The 20000-nt window shown below is 42.4% G+C and overlaps 1 protein-coding gene across 1 annotated transcript in view; it reads left to right on the forward strand.

Moving 5' to 3' along the window:
- Positions 1 to 20000, forward strand: part of itpr3 (inositol 1,4,5-trisphosphate receptor, type 3) — a 109745-nt gene that overhangs the window by 2511 nt on the left and 87234 nt on the right. The window contains 2 exon segments of the mRNA XM_083770005.1: positions 13270 to 13340; positions 19659 to 19780. Coding sequence (XP_083626131.1) covers positions 13270 to 13340; positions 19659 to 19780 — 193 coding nt within the window.

The raw sequence follows: 20000 nt of genomic DNA on the forward strand, positions 1-20000 counted from the left end.
CACAAAGAATACAAGTAAAGGTTTTTTCCTTGTATAGGTCCTTGTGTGCTACAAGACAGACAAAGTGTCACGGTGAGTCAAAGGGTAGGACCCAAATGCAGGACAAGAGCAGGAATGTTCAAATTAAACGATTTATTAAAGCAGAATGCCGTCAAGCTACAAACAAAACAAATGAGTAGTAGCAGCATGCAAAGGTTCTTCAAAGCACAAAGCAGTAAACCGAAAGTTCAAACATGCAAACCTTTAGAAGCAGTAAGGTCCAACAATGCAGCCTTTTTCAGAATTGCAAAAACAGAGAACCAGTAACTCAGGTACAACACAGGGGACAATGAAGTATGTTCTGACCTTAGAGTATATATTAATAGATAATCCGCACCGGATTTCTCCTCCCATCCACTTGCATTAAGTTGCTCAAAAGCGCATGAGGCGATTTCACTCCTCCTTCCGGGTAGGAAGAGAGTGCATTCTGGGATGGATTTGCCCCAAACACATGAACGCTCTGCCGTTGACTATCATTGGCGCCATTTGCGTGTGTTCACGTATGAAACATTCGTTCACGTGTCATGGGCCCAATAACATGAACGTGCACAATGATAGTCAACGGGCTCGAGCTGCAATGACAAATTCGGCCACTTTGTCCATTTGGCCTCAGGGTTTCCTCCGGGTGCCGTCTCTATTCATATATACTCTAAGCCTAAGGTTCTGACAGTGGGAGTGTGGAAAGAGTCCAGTCTTATAGGGAGCAGGGTAATTGCCCAAGTGTTCACAGGTGTGGAATTAAGGGGCATGGCACTTTGGGCTGGAGAGGGAGTGGGAACAGGTGTGTGACGAGGACTGAGTCGGGATGGAGAGTGGGAGTGGCTGACATGGAAATGCACAAATTGGTGTTCCATGCATCCTCTAGTAGAGTTACAGACGTGTAGGATCTGTGCCATGGTGCACTTGACCAAGATATGACGACCATGCATTGCCAACTGTAATGTAATGTTCAGATTAATTGAAAATGGTGGACCCTGTTGTAAACAAGTGTAATACATAATCATGGTGTCGTCCACAGTAACAGTTTTTGTATTGACCTTTGCTTTTACTTGAAATGTACCCATCTGCATACTCTGCGTACCGTACATCAATCAATCAATCAATCAATCACCAGACCATTGGTCATTTTGTTCTCATGTTTTTGTAGGCTTGTTTTTCTTGACCACAATGTTAATACAAATGCAATTTAGAGAGCATGTTATTTAGACAGATGCTGCAGGGTTCATTGTTTAATACCTGGTATCCTATAGTTAGTGTTTCCCCTAGCCAGAAGCTGATAGCGTGGGGGGGAGCTTTCACGCATGCACACTCGTGCACTAGTACGCGACTACGCGTGCACGCAAAGCGTTTTGTTTTGTGTGCCTCTTTTGTGGCCTATTCGCGGCGGCCTACTAAACATCATACTGTGGTGGCTGCACTGGCTGGTCATGATTGTGTGGTGACCCACCACACAATCATGCATATAGGAGAAACACTGCAGAGTTTCAATTTGATAGTGTATTATTGTTTTCAGTCTGAAGCTAGGTTCTTGGCACAGTCGCTGTTCTGGTGTTTGGTTGGTGACCCAACACCTTATGCTTTGACACTTAATGGAAGCTGCTAAACTAGTAGATCAAATAGAGAGAGAGAGAGAGAGAGAGAGAGAGAGAGAGAGAGAGAGAGATAAACTATTTTCCCTGTAGCCAAATGCTGTCACGCCAATTATAGAGCAGGTGACAGATTGTACAGTACGTTGTTACATAAATCCTGTGTTCTACAGGAGGTTGTGATTCCTAAGTGTATAAACACCAGTGGTGTGTAAAGTAACTGAGCACATTACATGTACTTACTGTAAGTACAATTTTGAGTTATTTGTACTTTACTTAAAGGACCACTTCACCACATTTCAACCTTTCTTCATATAATAGGTCCTCACTAATAGTCATGATAAAATGGCACGTTTTTTTTCTGCTTAGTCTGTGTCTCATAGGAGGGCTGTGGGCAGTTTAGAAACCGTCTTCCAGTGACATCATCATTAGGCAAGATTTAAACAAGATTATTTTACAAAAATGTTTAGATTTTCATTATCGTGAGAACGATGGCTTCCATTTTCGCATTGCAACTTTTCAGGACTAGAAAGCCTGCAGTTTCTATTAGCTTGTATTCCCCATCGATGATGTCACTGGAAGGCGGTTTCTGAACTGCCCACAGCCCTCCTATGAGACACAGACCGAGTAGAAAAAAACTGCGCAATTTTTTCATGATTATTAGTGAGGACCCATTATATGAAGATAGGTTGAAAAGTGGTGAAGTGGTCCTTTAAGTATTTCCAATTTCCAATGCTTTTACTTCTACTCCAATACATCTTGGATCCAAATATTGTTATACATTTGAAAACTTGAAATGGGACATTCTGCACAATGTGTACTTTTACTTTTGGTACTTTAAGTACATTTTGAAGCCAATATTGTTGTACTTCTACTCAAGTAGATTTTGAATCCCTTTACTGGTAAGGTAACAAGAGTATTTCTACTGTACATTGCATTATTGACAATACTTTTACTTAAGTAAAAATCACACCCGGTGTGACAACACTAACAGCGTGTCTTGGATTTCTGACATGTTGATGATCTCATAACAACCTTGTTGAATTCACAATATGTGAAAGAAACATTCAACGATTTAATTCTTGGCAGCGTGCACAAGATATTTGCTGCTGATCGATCCAGTGGAATGTAAGATAGTCACGCACGCACACAATTATTTCAAATATTTGTTTTCTCCAAACAATTAGTTATTGATGTCTGTCTGTCTGTCTGTCTGTCTGTCTGTCTGTCTGTCTGTCTGTCTGTCTGTCTGTCTGTCTGTCTGTCTGTCTGTCTTGTCTACATTCGAATGTGGGTTGAGATATTTGAATACTGCCTTCCATAGCTCTTTCCAGCCAATTGAAAAACCTCAGCTGGTGGCTTTTAAGATTCAACTAAAAGACACTTCTATGTCCTTGCCTGGAAGGTCAGACCGCACCAATGCAACTAGTCACAGCTCCTTGCAACAAAACCGTTTTAAGGCCAGTCCACACCAGTGCAACTCCTTGCTGCCATTGGAGATAATGATTGCAAGAATGCAAGTAGTTAATGCATGATGTTGCAAGGAGTTGCATTGGTGTGTGGACTGGCCTCAGGCTTTTACTGATCTCCTTTTAACCAATTTCATCATTTCTTAACTTCACAGTTTTAATGTCACTCTCGACATTTGTTTAGATTTAAATCTAAAGACCATACGGACAGGCAGGCAGGCAGGCAGGCAGGCAGGCAGGCAGGCAGACAGACAGACAGACTGACAGACAGACAGACAGACAGACAGACAGCTCTAAAAACATTAGTCACTCTGACAACTCATCACAACTGTACACTTCAACACTGCCTTTTGTCTGCTGGAATGTGTGTGTGTGTGTGTGTGTGTGTGTGTGTGTGTCACACACACATAATGTGTTTCAGGACATCTGTGGTCGTGCTGGTGATTGCTCCATTCATAGTATGTGAAGTGATGTGCGTGCACACACACACACACACACACACACACACACACACACACACACACACACACACACACACACACACACACACACACACACACACACACACACACACACACACACACACACCTGGGACACACCTGACATTCAGACAAAGGCCCTGATTGGTTGTTGCCAGTGATATATAGGAAGAGCAGTGTGTGAGGTCTCTTGAAGACATTTCTTTAGACAGAATAAGGACAGGCGTATATGAATGTATTGTACATTTATGTAAGAGACAAACGCATAGTGTGTAACATTGCCCTGTGTTTACATAAAAAAACAATAATAATCCATGTTTTTCCAATCATGTCCCTCTATAGCAGCGGTTTTCAGCGTAGTGTGGTGGTTGTGGCAACACATTGCCCTCTCTCTGTACTTTGGTTTGGGGTTGTTTTGGACTTTTGGTTAGCCCATAAACATCCCTGCCCCCCCCCCAAACAAACAGTGAATCACTGACACATTTAACACATTTTAATAATGTACAAGATTGCAAGCTAGAAGCTTACAAGACGTGTTGTAAGCTTGTAGATCTGCTATTTCCGCTACTTTGGAAAACGTTTGAAAATATATGGATATTTTTCAACATGGAAACAACTGACAATTATGTAAAAATAATTGCGATTATCTCAAATAATTGCCATTAGGCGATTATGTTGTTGTGGACTGGCCTTAACGTGGCTGGAACTACTTGTTGAAATCTGTGCTGGAGGCTCAGGTTCTTCACCTATTATTGTTTTATTGTTAAAGCCTAACTGTGTTCATATGATATTGTATTATTGTCTTTAGGATGCCCTCGAAAATGAGATGCTACATCTCAACGGGTTCTAGTAATGAAAGTGACCAGATTTGACTGAGAGACTGCCATCGCACGAATTCCAGCTTTTCACCAGAGGAGAAAAATGAGTTAATAGCACAGGCAGACTCTTCACATACTAGAGCATGTCTGAAATAAGTGTCAGAGCTGAAATCGACACTTGTAAATATGAAATAAATGCTTAAACATGTAGCTAGGTGTAATGTTAAAGACCACCGAAGTGAACATTTCAAGCCTGTTTTCTCAAGTCGCTGTTTCTCTGCCAGACATTACTCTATAAGCCATATCTCCAAAACTGGTGGGTCAAACTGAACAACCAATACGTCAATTTGAAGCTATGATTCCCTGCTTTCATATGACATGCAGTCTCTCAGTCGCACGCACGCACGCACGGTTGCACGCTACAGCAGTAGCAGCTGCTGATTGTGGTGGAGCCAGGCTGTAAATCAGAGAGATTAGGAGTCCATTCAGAAACACATTTACTACATTAGACTGTCACTTAACGTGTCACACATATAAGTCTATACACAACACAGGTGTGTGTGTGTGTGTGTGTGTGTGTGTGTGTGTGTGTGTGTGTGTGTGACATGTGTGTGTCTAAGTGTGTGTGACTCAGCACACACGTACGTGTGAGATTAGTGTTAATCTCTCTAATGATCAAAGTTTAGGAAACAGAACCGAGGGCACATTCTGTCTCTCTCTAATGTCTTGGTTGGTGCCGTTGGAACTTGGCAGGTACAGTACTTGGTAAAGTTCATCTTGTGTGCAGTGGCTGCATACTGTCTTCTCTTGTTGGAGCAGTGTTCATTTTTTGACAGAACATTTTAATTTGGTTTTATAGTCATAGTCTTTTTTTAGTGCAGATAATCACAATTATGGTTCAGTTTGTGATTAAAGCATGATACACTTATGATACACTAACTGTGATGGATATAATGTTTCAGACTTATTTACCATGTATTGTACTTTTGGATAATTGAAAATTGTCATTGAATATTCACTTGCATGACTAATTGACTATGTCTGATATGGGTGATCTCGGTGTCAAATCAGTCATTTTTCATGATGCAGAATTTTGGAGTACTTTGGAATTGGCCAGAAGCTTCTATTTACCTCAAATTCAATATGGCCACTTTCAAGATGGCAGCCATATGGCCGTAATCATATTTATCAAGAAAATAGAGCTATTATTTTATTGGAATTAAAATCTTTATGTAATGTAATAGAGTGGGTATTGAAGCACAACCAGGGCACACTGGTGACACCATTGCTGTGAAATAACTGTGGTGTGTCATTTGGGGCTGAAACATTTTCAACACGGCATGTGTAAGCTAAGGAAATTCCGGCCGTATAGCTTGATACAGTGTTCCATGCATGCTGCAATGTCATGGGCTGCTATGTATCGGAAATGGCCTATGGTGCTGCTGACTCTATGCAGGTGCATTTAGTACAGTACCTTGTCTTTATCCTTTACAGAAATTGTGCATTACAGTCACCCATTAGGGTGGAGGAAATCATGCAAAAACCTGCTCATCGGGAGCAATTAAAGGACCACTTCACCACTTTTCAACCTATCTTCATATAATAGGTCCTCACCAATAATCATGATAAAATGGCACGATTTCTTTCTACTCAGTCTGTGTCTCATAGGAGGGCTGTGGGCAGTTTAGAAACCGTCTTCCAGTGACATCATCATTAGGCAGATTATTTTTTAAACAATATTTCTTTACTTTCATTATCGTGAGAACGATGGCTTCCATTTTCGCATTGCAACTTTTCAGGACTAGAAAGCCTGCAGTTTTTATTAGCTTGCATTCCCCATCGATGATGTCACTGGAAGACGGTTTCTGAACTGCCCACAGCCCTCCTATGAGACACAGACACAGAGTAGAAAGAAATTGCGCCATTTTTTCAGGATTATTAGTGAGGACCTCTTATAATGAAGATAGGTTGAAAAGTGGTGAAGTGGTCCTTTAAGTGTTCAGCTCAAGGACACTTCGACATTAGCTTTTGAGGGAGCCCGGGATTTAACTCTGAACCTTCTGCTTTCCAAGTGGCCACTCTACCTCTGCCGCCCCTACGGTGCTGATGCGTTAGCTATGGGTTGTGACACTGTATCAAGCTTTGTTGGCCATGGGAAAAAGACTGTGGGCTGTGTTTCCTGAGATTACACATGCCCTGTTTAAACTGTCTTCAGGAAGTTACTAAACAACCAACTAGGCTGTGGTCGGAAACTAAAAACCAGGTTTACTAACATAAACATCAAATCGAATAACACCCTCATCACTGACAAACTCGATGTAGCCAACCACTTGAACATCTTCTTTACAAACATTGCAACAAAGCTGGTTAGCAAACTGCCCTCCCACTCTGGGCGTTTTGGTGTAGAGCACATCACAGCCTTCTACAAAAACCTTGGTGTTTGTAAAGATGATTTTAAAATGGCAATGGTAACAACCGAGGAGGTACTTAAAAAACTGAGTGCCCTCCAACCCCACAAGGCCACTGGCCATGACAATATTCCCTCCAAATTTCTCAGAGACTCAGCCTTTTCCATAGCTCCAGTCATCACCCATATAGTTAACCTCTCCATCAAACAGGGACAGGTCCCCCAAGATTTTAAACTGGCCAAAGTAACCCCCTTGTACAAAAAAGGGAGTAAATTAGAACCCGGCAACTACCGCCCTATTTCTATTCTAAGCTCCATCTCGAAAGTGATGGAAAAAATAGTCTATGAACAGGTTGAAAAGTATCTTGCCACTAATAAATTGCTGTACGAGTTCCAATCTGGTTTCAGAACATCCCACTCCACTGACACATGCCTCCTCTATTTGAGCGACCACATCAAACACGAGGTGGATGCTGGAAAATACTGCGGCATGGTCATGCTGGACCTCCAAAAGGCTTTTGACACCGTGAACCACTCCATACTGGTTAACAAGCTTAAAGCTATTGGTTTTGATAGCACATCAGTGAGCTGGATGCAATCCTACCTGGAGGGGAGAGAACAGATGGTGGAGGTGAACGGAACACTGTCCCCTCCCCTGCCAGTGAGCTGTGGCGTCCCACAAGGAAGCATACTAGGGCCTTTACTGTTCCTAATTTATGTTAACGACATGACTTCAGCTTGTGACTGCAACTTGTTCCTGTTCGCAGATGACTCAGCACTGCTGGTCTCGGACAGGAACAAACTGCAGGTTGAAAAGACCCTCAGCTCTGAACTCGGTAGAATCTGCACCTGGCTCGCTGATAACAAACTATCCTTACACCTGGGAAAAACTGAATCCATCCTCTTCGGATCAAATAGTAAACTCAGCAAGGCAGATGGCTTCTTGGTTAGAGTGGGTGACAATATTATCACACGAAAAGATGAAATTACCTACCTAGGTTCCATCCTGGAGGCCAATCTTTCCGGTGATAAAATGGCCACCAACGTAATCAAAAAAGTCAATCAAAGAACAAGATTCCTTTACAGGATCTCCTCACTGGTCAGCAAAAACACCTTGAAGACCTTAACAGGAGCCCTCGTACAAGGTTTCTTTGACTATGCATCCACCTCTTGGTACCACAGCACCTCAAAGGCCCTTAAAACAAGGCTCCAGACCTCTCAAAACAAACTGGTCAGGCTCCTACTTGGCCTCACCCCCCGAACCCACCTCACCCCTGCCCACTTTGACAGGCTGGGATGGCTTAGGGTCGACGACAGAGTACAGCATCTTGCAATGGGTCTGGTCCACAAGATTCGATACACCACCAAGATACCCATGTACCTGTCTAAATACTTCCTTAATGTAAACGAAGTCCACACCCACAACACCAGAGGGAGTGCAACAAACCATGTACAACCCAGATTCGGCACAAACAAGGGACTAAATTCTTTTCGCTCCTATGCCACCAAAATGTGGAACGCCCTACCAACAGTCATTAAGACATGTGAATCCCTTGACTCCTTCAAAACCGCTCTCAAAGGGCACCTACGGATGGCTGCAATTCGAAACTGGCCTCTGTAAAATCTGAATCCCCCCCACCCCCCCACCCCATTTTCCCTCACTGTATATAGTATCTTTTCCCTTTTTTGCTTCCCATATGATGAATTCCTGTTCTGTTCTTTACCTACAGAGAAATGTCTATTTGTATGTCTCTAAATGTTTGTATGTCTTTAAATGTTTTGATGAATTGAACAATGTGGACCCTGTTGTAAACAAGTGTAATGCTTAATTGGGTCGTCCACTCACAGTTGACAGTCTTTGTATTGAGTTTGTGCTTAAAATGTACTGTAAATTCTACAAACTGTTAATAAAGATTTCAATCAATCAATCAATCAGCCCTAAATGACATAGGAGATAATGGCCACAATGGAGAGGTTTATTGTCTTAATCTATGACCGAACCAGCACATGCACAGAAATGGATACAGCAAGGATCAAGTTATTTGCAAAGAGGCAAAATCGCATCAATCCCTCCTAGGCTCCAAGGCTCCCTAGAAGAGCATAAGAGAGCAGTATACCAAGGAGGCCATGTCTGAGTTTAACACCAGAACTACCGTCACTGTGCAAATGGGGCTGCATATCAAAGACACCTGAGGGTGACTATGAACTCTTCTGGACATGCCTACCAGATGCCAGGGGCAGCCATAGCTGAGTGGTTAGTTAGCCCAACTGGGGAACCAGATCCCCTGGTTGTCCCAGGTAGGATTCCAGGCCAGGTCAGCATTGTGTGTCCCTGAGCAAGACTCTTAACCCCAAATTGCTCCGCTGTAGGATGGCTTGCTCACTGCTTCTAGTTGTTATAGGAACACACACACACACACACACACACACACACACACACACACACACACACACACACACACACACACACACACACACACACACATATGCATAATTTGACAAAAAACACCGAAGGAGTGGGGACTATTCTATTCTATTCAGGCCAGTCCAGTTATGAACTTGGGTTGTGTTGGGCAGTGCAAGGGCAAAAAAGCTCAGTTACAGTCCACACTCACAGCCCTCCGGTTCTGTGAAGGCGAGTGTAAGTGCCGGTGACACTTGGTTCCTTTAACTTCAATCATGTTTGTTATTTTATGACCATGCATTTAGTAATGTAGGAAATTTAAGATTTGTTTTTATCGACCACTAGTTGGTGCACTTAATGACCTGATGTATGATGACACATCAATGTTGTCAGCATGGGAAGTCTGATATCAATAACTTCTACAGAAAAGGGAATTAGAATTTCAAAGGAAAGTGCAGGCCTACCGCGGATTGACTGATTGAGTCACCCTTATTAGGAAATGTGCCCATATAATCATGCAATCACGTCTGTATGAGTTTATGGAAGGTTAAGAGAACAGAATAAGGGAATAGATAAGTGGGTCTCAATCTTTTTTGAGCTCAGGCCAACTAGCATGTCAGTTAAATAATGACGGTTAAGGGCTTGATTTAATTCACCTCAAATTATCAAATTAAGGCCTGGGCCGTGGCTCAGCGGTCCAGGCACCTTGGCTGGTAACCCAGTCTGGCAGTGTGGAGTTCGACTCCCGATCCCGACGGCCTTTACTGCATGTCACCCCCCCATGTCTCTCCCCATTTCCTGTCAGCCTACTTTCTATCCCTCCATAAAAAATATGAAATTAAGGCGAAAGCCATATCAAGCTTTCCCCCCCACACCACGCCCATATACCCCCACCGAACGGCGGTCCCCAGGTTGATTCTTAGGCAGGGTGGTGGTCCCTGGTTCATAATCAGTTGAAAACCCATGTTGTTGTACTGGATCTCTCCTCCACTAGTCCCTCCCTAACATTTTAGTCTGTAGTTTAGTCTATAGTGTGTTGATAAAATTATCAATATACTGTATTTAGTCTTAGTGTTTGTAATCATAGCTTATTATCATTGTTGTTGTTGTTATTATTATAGATATTTTTTCATCAGTGAAAAACAGGTAGTCGACGAACGACATTTTTCGTCATAGGTTCAGTCGACGAAATTAACACTGCTTGGGAGCTACATGTGGTGGCCTCTTGCCCTCTTCTCTATGGCAAGAATGTGCTGTTGAAGTCTGTCCAAGGATTGACTTAGTTATGGAACAGTCACATTGCTCAGGTATTCTGCCACTGTGCATTCTCTGCTTAGGGATAGACTGTTCCGATGTGTTCCTTGGTTTTGGGTTGATGCGCTCCAATGATTTTCTTCTCATTTGGTTTAGTTGGCTCTATAGAAGCAGCTGGCTGAGGGCCTATCTTTCTATAGTCTATCTGTCAGGGTTGGAGGACGGCGAAGGCCGAAGTTTGCGGAATAATTCGAAGGTCGCGCCATGGGATGAAGCCTGATTGAGTCCCTGTACTGGGAGTGCTGCTGAGATTGAACTCTCAAAGAAGTGGTTGGACAGAGCACTCTCTCGTTATGATAACTAATGTATAGTTCGAAGAGCCACAAGATTTATCTTACAAATTAATAAAGGTGATTCTCTGCTGCCTCTAGCCCCTAGCCCATTCTGACCTGAGATCAGATTCTAGAAATGTCTATTACATCCTGACAGTTTCATTATTAATGCATTCTGACCTGAGATCAGATTCTAAAAGTGTCTTCGATTTAAAAAAAATAGCAGACCTACAAGCTCGTAGCGCGCCACTCGGTGGCGCGATATGAGCTTGTAGATCTGCTATTTTTCAATAGCTAAAGCATAACATGATGCCAACACCAAAATGGGTGCCCGGTCAGAATGGGCTAGATCACCATTTCCCATATACAAATGGGTTTCTGACCCGCAAATGGGTCCTAACTAGGGATGTCAATCACCGGTTCATTCATTAATTGATAATGAAACCTCATCGATCGATTAAAAAAAAATGAATCTGAGAATCTTAATTTCCCTCAGTGTCTAACATAAAAATCAACATTTTTGCTGATATACAGAAAGAATACAAAAGGCATATTATATTCCTTAATCAAGTATTTGACCATTTGAAATACAGGGCCAGGCAATGTGCTCTGTTGGCTGTGGAGATCCGCTCTCGTTTTTCAGTAATTCATGGCATTCTGAGTGACATACATTGTCAGAATGCCATGACAAACAAAGAGGTTCCACAACTTTCCTTTAAAAAGGGTTTGAAAACTCACCTGTCACTGTCATCAGGTCAAAGGGAGAGAAAGTGATTGGCTGCCCCCACCTCTTTTGTTTTATTAATGCATTTCTATTCCAAACTATACATGTAGATTTAATGTGTTTGAGAAATCTTACTGTTTTGTTGTCGCTGTTGTGAATGAATGCATGGGACCCGAATGGAAACAAGACCGCAAGGTCTTTCTTCGGTGCTGTCCTTTTGGACCAATGCTGTGCTTGATTGACTGTGCCCTGTACTATTTGCATCTTATTATTGTCTAATACAATTATCAATCAATTATCAAAAAATTGTGTGTGTGTGTGTGTGTGTGTGTGTGTGTGTGTGTGTGTGTGTGTGTGTTGTTGATGAGCGCAGTAGAGAAGTGACCATTTTGGAAGTGGCATGTACTAGGGATGCACCGAAATTGAAATTCTTTGCCGAAACCGAATACCGAATATAGGAAACAGTTGGCCGAAAACCGAATACCGAATATCCGAATATGATTAATATTATATCTTTTTTCCTACCATTGCTGTCATGGCCGTACCTTAAAGCTACCTGATTTATTTAAAATAAATGATTATGGCAAAACTTAACTTAAATAATAATCACTATTATGGGTCCATAAAACATTTATTCAGCTCTTTTGAATGCATTAATTGCATACACTATTCGGTGATATATTTTCTGCCTATTCGGGCCGAAACCGAACATTTTCTGCGGCTGAATATTCGGGGCATCACTACTTAAATTAGTATGTTTATACAGAGTAAGTACAGAATAAATAATCTCTCAATCACCTGGTAATGACTGTGACACAGTCCTGTATCTGAAAGGTCAGAAATGCAGTCCTTGCAACCACAATGTTTCCAGCCAGACAGGTCTAGTCCAGAATGCCACTTAAGCACTATAAATACTTTGTTGTACAACAAATAGCAAAGATTGTTGACCTACAAGCTTGTAGATGTTTGGAAAATTTGAAAGATTTAGAAAGCTTTTACCTATATTGCCATGTTGAAAGTGCACGGTTATCACTTAACATACCTACACCCGCACAGTATCATTGGTATGAAGTGTAACTGAATATCGCTGTTTTAGTATCCTCACTTAACCCATTAACCTGAGTTTGATTCTACAAATGTTATATTATGGTTATGGCAAAACCTAACTTAAATAATAATCACTATTATGGGTCCATAAAACATTTATTCAGCTCTTTGAATGCATTAATTGCATACACTATTCGGTGATATATTTTCTGCCTATTTGGGCCGAAACCGAATAGGCCGAAAATGCATATTTAGCCATTTTCTGCCGAATATTTTCTGCGGCCGAATATTCGGTGCATCACTAGCATTTACATTTGACCACAGTCTGGAAGAGGCATTCCTTACCAAGGTGCTTAAGTACCAGCGTCTTAAGGATGCTATTATACAGCTTGGCTACAAATATAAACTACTTGTGTTCATATTTGGAAGCCTCGGTAATGTCCATAAATCAGTCGTGAGGGGCCTGCAGATTGCAGGCATGCCCAAGCCGATTGCTATTTAAGGCATCAGCAAAATTCTGTTCAGTGTCTGTCTGCAATAATTGGCGGTCGCCATATATGGAGAAGGCGATGCTTTCTGTACCCGTGATCTGTATCCTGAAGCACTTGTTGAAGAGTTTTTTCAAGTTTGCTCACCCACTATTGTTTGTGTTTCTTGTAAAATGTGAATGCAAATAAAGATGTTAAATGTGCTTGTTTGATTGGTTCTAGGTTGGTGGATGATCGTTGTGTTGTGGAACCCAACGCTGGTGACCTGGAGAACCCTCCCAAGAAGTTCAGAGGTATGACTCTAGTGTGTGTGTGTGTGTGTGTGTGTGTGAGTGTGTGTGTGTGTGTGTGTGTGTGTGTGTGTGTGTGTGTGTGTGTGTCTGTGTGTGTGTACATGCGTGCCTGCATGCGTGCATGCGTGTATGTGTGCATGTGCTTTCAACTCTGAGCTTCAGACACAGATACACATACACAGTCAGCCAGAGCCTGGGGTGGGGCTACGCTACAATACAAACACAAAAACAAAAAAATTATATATATATATACTGTATAGAGTTTGCATGTACGTGTGTGACAGAGAAAGCAAAGTCAATTTCACTAAATGTTGTTTCAAGCTGAATAACCATTAGAGTAGATCTATACACACTGCACGCAGCAACACTGATGGATTATATAGATAATAATGTTTGACTCACTGTACACACCACACGCACGCACGCACGCACACAGGCACACACACACACACACACACACACACACACACACACACACACACACACACACACACACACACACACACACACACACACACACACACACACACACAGAGATAAGGCCTTAGCGAAATACGTCTCGAAGCAGGATGTGTCAATATTGACCTACCTATCCCACCTTCTCCGCACCTCTTAAGGTTAGTGTACACTCCGTAGCACGATGCTATCACTCTCCAAAAAAAACTAGTGATCTAGATCAGTTATTCTGGAGCACATGATCTTCCTCACTAGCCTGGCTAATACGCCAGGCTAATATCACACAACGGTCTGGCTTATTAGCCAGGCTACTTCCTCACATGGTGATGAAATGTGGCTCACGCCCCCCCAATGCACAAGATCGCAGATACAAGCAGCCAAGAATTTGTCTTCTCAGGAGGGTGGCTGGCAGATAAGATGAGAAGCCCAGTCACCCGGGAGAGACTTGGATTAGAGCCACAGCTGTCAGAATTTGTCCGAATTTTATTGAGAGGATGACCCTTTGACCCCTTGAGGTCCCCCTAGAGGGGGACCTATACATACAACGACAACATTACAGCAGTGCAAGTACTAAAGACACATAGTTGCAATATAGCATACTGTACAGTACAAATACATTGGGCATACACATACAGGTACAGTTAGCTTGCTCCCCTTCTCCCCTCTTCCATTGTGGTCATATGTATTCAATTCATCACCAGAGCAGAGTTTCTATGGACCTTGAGTCTTCAATCAATTAATCAATCAATTAATTAATTAATTACCGGTATTAGAATATCAACACATTAATACATGTCACCAACAAATACAAGCTAAATTTACAGAAGAGAAAATGGAGAATCGGCGGCAGTGGTATGTCCTCTCATTTCAAGGGGATTTAATATATCCACTTTTCTGACAGATGCCTTTTCCGGACACTTTTGAAAGAAGTAAAGCTGGTGATTCACTTTGTAAAATGTCTCCTGGGCATCTCCCTACATGTCCAGGAGGAAGGAGGCCACGGGGCAGACCAAGAACCAGATGGGGGAGATTATATCTCTGTCTATATCCTCTTTGTTTCAAATATGTGTTAAAATAGCTCCAGACGAGTACCAGTAATCATGGCTGTAGATTCTAGAATGTGCACGAACAGGGGTCTCTCCTGGTTTCTCTGTTCACGAACAGGGGTCCCCTGGTTAGAATGTGCACGAACTGGGGTATCCTGGTTTCTCTGTGCACGAACAGGGGTCTCCTGGTTTCTCTGTGCACGAACAGGGGTCTCCTGCAGGTTAGAATGTGCACGAACAGGGGTCTCCTGGTTAAAATGTGCACGAACAGGGGTCTCCTCATGGTTTCTCTGTTGGGTCACAAATTGCATGGAGAGAGAACCCATATATGTGCTCTGTCTTTTTTGTTTCATCACTTCCGATTTCACTTGTTTATCCTGTATCCTTCCTATACGAGTTCTGTCTCCCGATTGGATAAAATTGGTATCCCAATGTATTTTTGTGTGTGTTAAAAAGCTGGAGAGATCGGGAGACTCCTGAACAAACACTGTATAGCAATCATATATCACTTACATTACCTTTAAAGAGCAACCAACTGTGTTGTGTGTGTGTCTAAGAGATTAACCCATTCTGGGCAGGAACCCCTTTTGGTGTTTTACCCCTTCAGGCCGGGAACCCATTTTGGGGTTCTGTAAATGGTACTCTAACTCTTTATCCAAGGCACTTCATAAAGATTGTGCATTTACATTCACCCATTCACACACACATTCATACACCGATGGCGGCGGAAACCATGCAAACCCTTATCTCAATAACGGACCCTTATTGAGATAAGAGTCCCTTATTGAACCCTTATCTCAATAAGGGACCCTTACTGAGATAAGAGTCCCTTATTGAACCCTTATCTGAATAAGGGACTCTTACTGAGATAAGAGTCCCTTATTGAACCCTTAGGGACACACCTTTGATTCCGTGTTTCGAGGGATGTTTGGCAGCCCTACAAAGCTAAAAAGCTTTGCCTGTGGTTATACGACATCCTGCCTGTGGCGGGTTCCTGTCTATCCCTGTATTTACAAGTCAAATCCGCTTAACGTGTGTCTGTGATTGGCTGCTGGGTAAATAATGAGTCTGCCGGCTGACAGCCACACAGTCAATTCAATTCAATTCAAAGGGCTTTATTGGCATGAGAGTTTTACATTGCCAAAGCAGAAAGCACAATACAACAATACAGCGATTCAATCAAAACAAAAATTATGTACACAGCTTGATCTCGTAGAACTAAATGTCTGTCCGGGTTAAATGTTGATTTAGTGGAATGAGACTTTCTGACACCAACCTGCACGTTTGTCTGCACAATAGTTATGCAAACACTTGCGCACACAGTCACGCACGCACGCACGCGCACACACGCACACGTACCAAGCCCCCAGTGACGCTCTCTCTCCAACGTTGAGGCGACACCAACATTTTGTGTCCAAATAAAAATAAAAAGGCACACACACAGACACACACACACACACACACACACACACACACACACACACACACACACACACACACACACACACACACACACACACACACACACACACACACTCACACACTCACAAATGCATTGTGCTCTGGCTCTGCTCTACTCATCTTGTTTTACCAGGATGACTGACTGACTGACTGACTGAATGACTGACTGACTGACTGACTGACTGACTGGCAGGTAGGCAGGCAGGCAGTGGAACTGGAACATACCAGTTTGTTTAATTGTAATATGTTTGTTAAACTTAATCCAGTGAAGTTGAATAGGGGTTAAGTAGCAGTGTCAGCTGCTTCACCAGTTTGACGGCTTGAAAACAAAACAGCCAATTAGCTTCAGGTTCTGCAGTCTGCTGACCAATCATGACCCTGGAACTAATCACTTTAACGAATCATGAAACTGTTCTTTTTTAAACTTCCTGAGTAAACCACCAATATGAACTTATTTTTTAAAATAATAGAACACAGTAGAAAACGATTGGGCCCTATCTTGGGGCGGATTTTGATAAAGCCACTATTTAGGGATTTAGAATTGCGCAATTCCGCAAAATTCTCTTTTACTATCTTGGACACCAGCCTTTATCCCTAAAACACCTGCACCACTCATTACATTATGCATAGGTGCTGTTTGGGCATTACAATCTTAAAACCAATCACCGTGCCAGATGCCATTGCCTTTTAGAGAAGATTGTGGAAGCCATTAACCCCAGTGCAATATTATGGTGGTCGTAGATACAGTGGAACGATAGAGCAAGAGAGATGGAGACGTTCTAGAAAATTCTCGAACATGGAAGTGGACAGGAAGCGAATTTTCATAGGTTAGCCAAGAGCACCATCTAGTGTAAAAAACTAACAAAAAAACGTCACTCAAATCACATTATTGGCAGTGCGGGCCATGTCCTGGGGAGTGAATTAAACTCTGCAGCCACACTGAGGCAAAATAACATTGGACATTACAACCGTTGCATCCTTACCCTCTAGCCTTTGATTGCCTTCAATAATACCATGTTTGATAGACATTAGTATCACCTACATGTTACTGATGGAGAATTTTATATTATTTTATTCCATTCATTATTTCCTGCACAATGAATTAATGAAACTGGAGCGAAATCACGCATGATGAACGGCACAAATCAATTGTCTAATGTGTCTTCCTTGAATAGACTATCATATTATACAAACACAATTGACACAATATATTAGTGATGCACCGAATATTCGTCCGCAGAAAATATTCGGCAGAAAATGGCTAAATATGCATTTTCGGCCTATTCGGTTTCGGCCCAAATAGGCAGAAAATATATCACCGAATAGTGTATGCAATGAATGCATTCAAAGAGCTGAATAAATGTTTTATGGACCCATAATAGTGATTATTATTTAAGTTAAGTTTTGCCATAACCATAATATAACATTTGTAGAATCAAACTCAGGTTAATGGGTTAAGTGAGGATACTAAAACAGCGATATTCAGTTACACTTCATACCAATGATACTGTGCGGGTGTAGGTATGTTAAGTGATAACCACTTTCAACATGGCATTATAGGCAAAAGCTTTCTAAATCTTTCAAATTTTCCAAACATCTACAAGCTTGTAGGTCAACAATCTTTGCTATTTGTTGTACAACTAAGTATTTATAGTGCTTAAGTGGCATTCTGGACTAGACCTGTCTGGCTGGAAACATTGTGGTTGCAAGGACTGCATTTCTGACCTTTCAGATAGAGGACTGTGTCACAGTCATTACCCGGTGATTGAGAGATTATTTATTCTGTACTTACTCTGTATAAACATACTATTTTAACTAGTGATGCCCCGAATATTCAGCCGCAGAAAATGTTCGGTTTCGGCCCGAATAGGCAGAAAATATATCACCGAATAGTGTATGCAATTAATGCATTCAAAATGGCTGAATAAATGTTTTATGGACCCATAATAGTGATTATTATTTAAGTTAAGTTTTGCCATAATCATTTATTTTAAATAAATCAGGTAGCTTTAAGGTACGGCCATGACAGCAATGGTAGGAAAAAAGATGTATAATATTAATCATATTCGGATATTCGGTATTCGGTTTTCGGCCAACTGTTTCCTATATTCGGTATTCGGTTTCGGCCAAGAATTTCAATTTCGGTGCATCCCTACAATATATTAAACACTCTCACTTCCGCTGATTATAGGCACATTTGAATCACAGATATTCGTGGAGAATTTGGAGAGAAGGAGACTTCTGAATGTTGTGCCGTGTGTGACCAACCAGGCATGCAGCCAGAATCCGGACATGCCCATTGCAGGCCCTCGCTCTACTAAACGGTTTTGTCATAACGGGTGGTTTTAGAATCAGCTATGCCCTTTTCCAAAGGTGTTATGTGTGGGCAAGATAGACATTTTAGGGAAAGCGCACCTGCTGCCACACCTCCAGGCACAAATAACGGAGTCAGCATGATGAACAGCGAGTGGGTAGTGTGGCCCTATGATAGCATTTAGGGACAGTGGGTAGTGTGGACAGTGGACAGTGGGTAGTGTGGCCCTACGATAGCATTTAGGGACAGTGGGTAGTGTGGACAGTGGGTAGTGGGTAGTGTGGCCCTACGATAGCATTTAGGGACAGTGGGTAGTGTGGCCCTACGATAGCATTTAGGGACAGTGGGTAGTGTGGCCCTACGATAGCATTTAGGGACAGTGGGTAGTGTGGCCCTACGATAGCATTTAGGGACAGTGGGTAGTGTGGCCCTACGATAGCATTTAGGGACAGTGGGTAGTGTGGCCCTACGATAGCATTTAGGGACAGTGGGTAGTGTGGCCCTACGATAGCATTTAGGGACAGTGGGTAGTGTGGCCCTACGATAGCATTTAGGGACAGTGGGTAGTGTGGCCCCACGATAGCATTTAGGGACAGTGGGTAGTGTGGCCCTACGATAGCATTTAGGGACAGTGGGTAGTGTGGCCCTACGATAGCATTTAGGGACAGTGGGTAGTGTGGCCCTACGATAGCATTTAGGGACAGTGGGTAGTGTGGCCCTACGATAGCATTTAGGGACAGTGGGTAGTGTGGCCCTACGATAGCATTTAGGGACAGTGCAAGCTGCACTGCCCGTAATTCACGGGCAGTGGCTGGTGCCAACGGGTCTGTCAAGAACAGGGCCCTATGTCCTGAAGTAATACTAATTATAATAAAAGTCATGTTTTTGTTTTGTAACAGCTTCCATTCATTGTTGTAAATATTGCATTTGAAACTGAAGGAAGTACAGCTATTCTATTTCATTCTATTCTATTTTATTCTGGTGAAAATGTTTGAAAATGAAATTGACTTACTCTCTACTCCTCTCCTCTCTCTCCTACAGACTGTCTGTTTAAAGTATGTCCTATGAGCAGGTACTCGGCTCAGAAACAGTTCTGGAAAGCCAAACAGGCCAAACATGAGAAAGACAAGATTGGTGATGTGGTGCTACTACAAAAACTACAGGTTTGATACAACACGCACACGCACACGCACGCACGCACGCACGCACGCACGCACGCACGCACGCACATTTAAACAATTATTTATGTCCACATAAGAGATACAACACAAGGGCACAAATATTTACAAGGTGCTGTACAGTCAGCAAATCTTGAACAAATAGCCCACACATACACCCTGACCCTTCAGGGTTACAAGTAACAGCGTCTTCAGCATATTTGGC

Source organism: Protomyctophum parallelum, assembly GCF_964188405.1.
Source record: "Protomyctophum parallelum genome assembly, chromosome: 7".
NCBI lineage: Eukaryota > Metazoa > Chordata > Actinopteri > Myctophiformes > Myctophidae > Protomyctophum > Protomyctophum parallelum.